General features: G+C 40.3%; 1 protein-coding gene across 2 annotated transcripts in view; it reads right to left on the reverse strand.

Moving 5' to 3' along the window:
* The window catches only part of INTU (inturned planar cell polarity protein), a 48,014-nt gene extending 43,747 nt beyond the window's left edge, over positions 1 to 4,267 (reverse strand). For both annotated transcript variants that reach the window (XM_074589083.1, XM_074589082.1), the window contains exon 1: positions 4,106 to 4,267. In XM_074589083.1, the coding sequence (XP_074445184.1) occupies positions 4,106 to 4,251 (146 nt within the window). In that variant the 5' untranslated portion in view covers positions 4,252 to 4,267. The remainder of the gene's footprint in view (positions 1 to 4,105) is intronic.
* Positions 4,268 to 8,772: the final 4,505 nt, after the last annotated feature.

The following is an 8,772-nucleotide window of genomic DNA, read 5'->3' on the forward strand; positions in this document are numbered from 1 at the left end:
TATCACCATCTGCACAGTGCAAGAAATTTTTTGTCCTAATTTGGCAATGGCGATGTGTCAACCATGTCCAGTTTTGCATAGTACATTTTAAGAAAGATGTAATAACTGGAAAAAGCCCAAAGCAAAGAGACAAATAGTAAGTAGTTAATAAACATGTTTTAAAGGGAAAGAGACTGAAGGAAATCATACTCTTTTGGCTGAGAAAAAAAAACAGACAAACAAACAGAAAATGATAGCTGAGAGGCAACAAGTCAAATGGTCCATTCCCCCACCCCAAAATGAACCCCAGAGTATTAAGGATGAGGATCAATTATCGTCAAAGTAGGAGTACTCAGTGATTTCATTTATCAAAGTATTTAAGCTAAATATTAAGAGAGGTTTTTGATCACACACACACAAATCAGCATTAGCAGGTGATGTAAGGGACACCTGGGATGTTCTGTATGGAAGATTTTCAGGAACAGACAAGACCAGTTCATTCTCCCTGACTTCTTGCTCTGAATCTGAGATTGCATTGATAAAAATCAAATAAGGAAAAGCTAGAATGGAAACTTAGATAATTGTTTAAAGTTGCTTACATTCATGTACTTCATACTAGAACTAGCTAATTTTAACAAATAGAGGATGCAAGTTTTGTTTAAAACTAGAATTATATAATTCAAATAGAGCATTAACTTGAATACACAGATAAATGATACAGCTTCAAAGTTTAGCTGAACAGCTAACATTATACAAACACTGCACCACAGCACCTTTAAGGGCTCAGAGAGGATCTGGCTGGACTAAGAATATAGAAAACATTGGCATTTTCTTCCTGGAACCCCAGTGACTTAAGAGAAGTCTATGGGTGTTGCAGACAGGAAGAAACATCACATACTTCCTCTGAATTTATTAATTATTTTGCCCAAGTTGATAGTTCTAAAAGAAGAACTACCACTTGTGATAATTTGGCTATTCCTGATGGTCATGGGTAAGTCAAAGTTTGCATCTTCTACAGAGTTTTAATCAAGATCTTGAGTATCTTACTTAAAAAAGTATCAGAATGATAACACCACCTAAAGGCTGTTCAGGCCAGACAGTTATTTGATCCAACATCTCACAAAAGGTGGTATGTAAGAAATAATGATAGACTTTTTCCTTGATTATTTTTTTATTTTTAAAAAAAATACTCCTGCATTCCGATACATGCAAGCAAAACTGGGAAAACCCAAAAATTGATAAAGGAAACATTAGAAATTTACAAAAAATAACCTCTGCATTAGCAGAAACTCCTGTGATGGATGATAGCCTTTTTATTCCCTCTTAAAAAGGGATTGCACTCTTTGGAAAAGCTCTTTCTTCTTTGGGGTAGATGTCAAAATTTCAGCTCAGATGCATACACTCATGTTCTCCAGCTTCATCATGTATTTTTATTAGAACCTACTATATGGACCAAGAAAAAAAAAAAAAGGGTTGTGTGTGGTGTTTACACTGGGTCCACTCAAACAGAACCACTCCAGAGAGAAGGGCTGTCAAGGAGGAGCACATATGGCAAAGCCACTCTGTGCACGTAAGCTGATGAAGACAGAAGACTGAAGAAGCATCACAATGGCATGAATTGCTCTCTCTGAAGACATTTTCATGAGTGTACTGTAAGGGAACTATCGCTTTCTGAATAAAGATCCATACAGACATCTAAAAAAGCAAAGTCTGAAACAAGAAATCTAGACCTGTGACAACAGTTTTTTTCCCTAATGCTGTAGTTTCACAATTTATTTAAACCAAGCTAAAAAAAAAAAATAAATCATAGAATTGTTAGGGTTGGAACGGACCTTAAAGATCATCTATTTCCAACCCCCCTGCCATGGGCAGGGACATCTCCCACTAGATCAGGTTGCTCAGAGCCCCATCCAGCCTGGCCTTAAAAACTTCCAGGGATGGGGCTTCCACCACCTCTCTGGCTAACCTGTTCCAGTGTCTCACCACCCTCACGGTGAAGAACTTCTTCCTAACATCCAGTCTGAATCGTCCCATCTCTAGTTTTAATCCATTCCCTCTAGTCCTACCATTACCCGACAAATAAATATCTCATTTCCATCTCTCTTCCCTTGTGCCAAAGCAAGCACTTACACAATAACCTGAGCTTCTATACACATCTGGAAGCTTCAGTCAAGGATCTAAAAGTCTGGAAGACCCACATTCCTTGAAGAGCGGTTTCACTGATCCCACACACATATTTCTTCTTTGGGAGAAATGTCTGAAAAACTGTGCCAATTGAAAGAGTCCATGAGTAGAACAAACATATACTAGAAATGAAGGATCCAAGTTCTGATTCTAAAGCAAGAGAAGACTCTTCTCACCCATGGAAACTGACAAACAATAAACAGTTTACATCTATGAGCCTTGTTTTCAAGCAATTAAAGAAAACAACAAATCAAGGGTTAAGTATTTTTAAATTCCACCATACAGTACTTTGCAGAAGTTAAGATCATCATCATCTTTAGTTTCCCAACCTTTGCCTATGCAACAACAAAGTATAGCTTCATACTGCGGTATCAATTTGGTACATGCAAAGCTGCCATCCTCTTAATAGCTACAGCTGCCTAGAGGCATTCTGATCCATTGCAATTAGCAAACGTGACAGCAAATGTTAAACTCTATTAAAATAGACAAAATTATAAAAAAACCCCAAACCAACACTTCTTTCACAATGGCATATGTAAGCTTTCACTTCACAGCTCTGTCTGAAAATAGGCCTTGCACAAAATGACAGGGGTCTGACAAAGAACCACTCATATCACCCCTACTTCTACCCTCGTGTGAATGCTCCTTGGTATATCTTGGTGTGTCCACATTAGCTGTGGTATCAAGCAGCGCAGCTTCAACTGTCAGGAGTTTATTCTGTAAGTCTGTAACTTTGAATTCAGAAAACCATTCCCAAAATTTTTCCTTCTTTAATTTAATCAAATATGGCTGATTATAACACATGCAGATCATCTACAGAGGAACAAATGCCATTATATTAAAATAGCTGAGAGACCTTTCTTTGTACCTGTTACTTTGCAAAACTCTACTGTTTCTTCCCTCCCTTTTCATTACAAGTCACATCTTAGCCTCCTGTTTCTGTGCTCAGAAGGCTGGAGTTTTAGAGGTCCAACAGCAGAAACCATCTGCACCTAAAATTAAAGCTTCACAGTTCTGTTGATGCAGTGATTGGAAAGATGCATTTCAGTTTATCCAACGGCACCATACATTAAGTTTTGTATTGAAAACTGTGTAACACAGCTTTATCCCTTGAACACATATAAAGAATGCCAGCAAATAAGCATTTTAGATGAAAGAACTGGAAAAGAAAAAAAACACCAAACACAATAAATAAATAAACAAGCATGGCTTCAAACAGAAATGTGTTACAGCTGAGTTCTGGCTTATAAACACAGGAACAAATTTAGGTAGCTATACATCCAACAGCTATGTCTTTCACTGAGCCAGAGATATGGGACAACTACAAAACAAAGTATACTTAAACACACTTCAGACCTCTCCCTCGTCTTCTTCGCTGCATTACGTAACGAAAATAACATGCCAAATAAAATGCCATTGATTAGACCTGGAAATACACATTTGAACTGTCAAGCAGAGTTGCTTTAATACAGGGGGCAAAGAGTAAATTTTTGTACACACTGAAAAAAAAGAAATAAAAGAAAACCCCAGTGGTTGCATATATGACTTTAAAATACGTATTGGTATTACAGAGCTGTCTCCTCACCTACCATTTCCCAAAAGGCACTAGAATAGTAAGGCCGCATCCCCAATGCTAAAACATTTATAAATACATGAGGGAAGCCCTTCTTTCCCTTCTCCGTCTCAGGCAGTGCCCAGCCGGGCCAGAGGGATCAACCCGGCGGCTGAACTAACGCTGTCGCCTCCCACCTCGCTTTGGGGTTTCAGCCTCACAAAGCACAACGCGTTCTCTGCTACTAAAACCAGCACGACGCCACACACAGTAACGGGCGGGGGACCCCGCTCGGCCACGGCCCACCCACCGCCTCCTCGGCGGGGCAGCCTCACGAGAGGGAAAACACCCCCCACCCCGGTCCCCTCCCTCCGCCGACCCGCTCCTTACTCGGAGCTGGCGGACAGCGAGGTGGCGCAGGAGCCGGTCTCGCTGCTGCTGCTGCCGCCGCCGGTGCCTGCACTCTCAACGCCTTCTCCCCTCAGCGCCTCCATCCCCTCAGCCACCGAGCTCCCACGGTCCCCCCCGGACGCCATGACACCCGCACCCCAGCGCGCCAAGACGGCACGTGACCCGCCTCTGACCCTTCCCATTGGCGGGCCCGGCCCGGCGCCATGGAAACGGCGGGGGGAAGCCTGAAGGGGCGGGGTTGTCGCGCGCGCTGAAGGTTAACGGTTGCTGGGTTGCCGCGTGCACTGAACGTTAATGGTCGCGGTGCCGCCTGTGAGGAGAATCCCGCCACCGGCAACGGGCCTCGGAGCACCGGGCTTCGACAAGCAGTAGTTACGCTGCCCGTCTCGGGAAGGAGGTAAATTAAAGTTTTGCCTGCCTCCTTTGGCTGGCAAGAATAATAACTAACGTTTCAAAGAGCCCAACCTCGCTGTTTACTTCTTCAAAACAAACAGCCGAATCTCAGCAGGCGCTTGAAAGTGTTTCAGTGGGTCAATACAGAACACATAATGAAGAACAGACTATTTATTTAGTGGTCTGATATCAAGGTCTCAGCAACAGTCCCATAAAAGGGACTATTAATGAAACTCAGTCCTGGGGCGAGCCTCAAAGCATTGCTTATAATCAAAAGTTGATTTGGAGAAAGAAACATGAGGTAAATAGTAATTTTCATCAAGTCAAATGGCTAGCAGTGGAATACTTTTGTGCTTTATGTTATTATAATCATTTAAAGAGTTGTGAGAAACTAAGGTAACTTCTCTTTAGGTTAGTCAGAAAAGCAGTTAGGTTAAGAAGGAGAGGCAAGGATGCGAGACAGACACAAACAAGCTAGATGATTTGGCACCTTAAAGCAGTCAATGCAGTCTACAAATGCAAAATCATGCACAGTTAAGAGACAGAGAAAAAAAAAAACCTACTCAGTTTTCAGGACTTAAATTATTCACATCCATGAAAAACAAGACCCATGGCAACCCCGCAGACAACTTGCTGTGTAGCTATGTCAGTAAACCTATCAGGACACGCATGGTGAATAAGGAGAGGGATGGAGAATAATTGTTGGAACATTTTTAATGCATTGGATTTAATCTCTGCTCAGTGGGATATTTGCACAGCTTCAGCAGTGAGGTTTTATGGTGCTGGAGCACTATGTAGGAGTCACAGAATTCTGGTATGAAATTCCTGTGCTTGAAACTGGTTTAGGGAAGTGTTTGTTAATAAGTGTGATTTCAAGTGAACTGACAGTCAGAAATATTTTGGACTCAGATCCTTCTAATTAAGCTTCAACTGGAGCAGTTAAAGATACCTACATTAAATTTTGTGGCCATTCTGAAGTGCCTGTACAAGACCTGATTTTACGGATAAATCACTGTTGCGTGGATTTTACGACTACAAACCCATCCAAAGGAGGCAACAGAAACACTCCCTATCTAAAGAAAAAAAATATTGTTCTAATAGGGTTTCATCCAGTTTAGGACAGAATATGGTAGATAATTTAAGTTTTTTTCCTATCTGAGCTGGCAACAACCACTTCACACAAAGTATATAATCCATGCATGGTAGACAATTCTTTGAAAAAACAAAAGAATCAGATCTTTGGTTGTTTCCAATTGCCAGAATGCAAGATATGCAACAACTTTCATTTTTTCTATCACTTCCAGAACAACAGGTGGAAAAAATATTTCAAAAGTACACCACCTCCCAAACAATTTACCCTGTGAAAACAAAATAGTCTGCATAAACAACGTTTTCCAAAGAGGCTCATGAGTTATGATTTTCTAAGAGGAATGCTGCAGGAGTTAGAATTTTAATAGAAGTAGGTGAGATACACTGTCCCGCCCTCCCTAATTCTGCTTATATTTGCAAGCACTTTAAATACACCAAACAGCACACTGAAGTGTTTCTGTAGAGAAGTGATAGTCTATGCCAGATGGTCCTGTGTTAGTTATGTTAAATTTCACTGAGTTCAAGAGTTGGTTAATTGTTTCCAGTTGTTTGCTCAATAAGTGAGAAATACAGACTCTCTAAAAAGGAGGCGGCAGTCTTACACTACTTGCTATTTTATAGGGATAACCATATCATGAAGGAAAGGATGATGGAAGATTTTGGTCCGCTGAGAGAGGTAGTTGGGAGTCACCTAAGTATTTTTCTGAAATAAATGTAGAATTTTTGCTGCTGTGGGAACAATGAAGATCGCAAGACATAATATATCTCACACAGCAGGATTTTATTTTAGTGAAGACACAGATTTTCCCACACAATCCCTCTTGAGAGGAAAGCCTCTCATTTCTTGTGCATAAATATTAGGAAAAGACTTGAAATAATTTGTCTTCTGGCAGATCCTTTACACTTAGTCCAAGTAGTTGGGCTGATGCTTCTCACTAAGGAACCCGCAAGCCTTCTATGCCAGGTTGCTGTTATTAACAAGCAGATGGTAAAAATTTGCCACAGGGCATCACTGGCATCAATACTACTACTCACCCTTACTGGACAACTGGTTAATGAGCATTTAAAAGTGGATAATTAAAAAGCATTCTCTTTCGCCTTAAGGTTGTTCTGATTAGCTGTTCCTGCAGGGAACTAAATCCATGTGTGGAAATTCATTTCAGAACAAGAGTTCCTTGTTAGTTTTTTGGCTTAACGTGCTTCAAAAGCTGTTGTGCTTTAAAAATAACAGTCTACCTTGATCCACATTTATATTCAGGAGTAGATCGTAGTTAAAAGAGGACAGTGTGTAGGACACACCAAAGAGATATACTGGTCCTTTCTAATAAAGGAGGAAAATAACTGGGGTGTAACTCTATTTTTTGGTACTGTTGCATCAATGCTTATGAACCCCTACTCCAACCACTGTCCGGTTTAAACTACTAACCTTTTTTCATTGTTCCATACTGACAGCTGACTTTTTCAACCCGATGATGAAGAAATGAGGCTGGAGTTATAGTCTTTCCTAGCAGCTACATGGAAGAGCACAGGGAATTTTAGGATTAGTGTTTATGGCTATTCTAACTTGTCCTGTTTGGTTTTGTATTGTCGTGCCTGATCTTAAAAATTTTACCAGGACCCATGATCACTGCTGATGTGCCAGACTGATGTCACCGATTCAGATTCAGCAGGCATGTTTGGCCTGAATCGTGGATGTAGCTGAGCTCTTTTCAACACAGTGCTGAGAACTGGGACAGTGTTATGACTCTGGTACACTGGGGCAAACTAACGCTCCCTCTGCTATGAGTGAATGCTACCTGATATTTAGGACTTCCCAGTTTATACCTGTGAGGTGCCAATGTGCTATCCAGGAATTGTATCAGAGCCCTGATTTTTCAGCAATCTCCCCTCTTCAGGGTCATTCCCCCTCCTAGATTCCAGCGTGGGTAAGGAAGAGCACAGACTGTGGTGCTGTCTCTGTACTATCTAAACTGGGAGAATTCTCTAACAACTGGCTCTGCCAGCTTTCTGGCTCTTTTGTACAGCGTAAGCACTATAAACAGGCCACAATAATACTGTGAGACAAATCTCACTGGGATATACCTGGACTATAGTTGAATCTGTCTTTCTTACACTGCCTATGTGTATCAACAGCATTTTAAGTGTCTCTCTGCTTTCCCCCGGTCCTTCCATACTTCAAATTACAGCTCTACATTATTGATAAAGAAATAAGAAGGCCTAAGTGACTTTTATTGTTTCATTTTTTTTCCTTTCTGCTTGTTTTCAAATCAGATAATATTTCCAGGAAGGCTCTATCAACAACTGGACAGACTTAACATGATCAAGTAGAGATATAACATGATACATTACAAGCAGATAAAACTTAAGAGGAAAATATTTTCATTTTTGTTTGACAGTTCTGTTTCTTGCTGCTAACACCTGCTTTACTCAAACATCTGAAGAAAAACTAACAGAAAATCTGGATTGCTAAAGAGTGACATTTCAGAATTTCCAGCTATTGATTCCTATTGATTTTTCATTCCTCCAGAGCACAGCATCAGCAAAAACGAGACAGAAATAAGTTCTTTTTTCAAGATTAATGACAACAATACAGCTTTCCCCTACCCCGCCAAATTCTTTCTTTACTTATGAGACAAAAGGCACACTTCACAGGCCCTCCTTTATAAATATGATTTTGTGATTACAAGGTTTACATAAAACTACATGAATAAGACTGCGGTTACAAAATCTTCTGTTCACAGCTTTTCTGCCATTACTGCATAGAGGCCATCCATAGCAAAGTGACATGAATTCAACAGTTATACTGGACTGTCATTTTAATTGGGATATTTACATATAAACAGACTAAATGGAGAATGAAAGCTGCCTTTGTGACCAAAAGAACAGAAATTTTGTGAGAAAGCTCTCTAGTGCTCAATAAATGAAATAGCCCATTCTTTGACTTTTTAACCTTTCTGTATCAACTTCCCTCTATGCAACTGGATCATAGAAAGTATTTTAGAAGAAAAACATAAACCCAACAGAAGACAGCCATGAAGAGTTCAGGAAGACTAGTTCAGCCCATCTCATTCTTTTGGAAAACAGTCTTACAGAGTTAAGAGTTCCCTCTAGCATGAAAAACAGCTGTAATTTCAAATAAGATTTTTCATACTGTTTTTACTTCC

Source organism: Larus michahellis, chromosome 5 (genome assembly GCF_964199755.1).
Source record: "Larus michahellis chromosome 5, bLarMic1.1, whole genome shotgun sequence".
NCBI lineage: Eukaryota > Metazoa > Chordata > Aves > Charadriiformes > Laridae > Larus > Larus michahellis.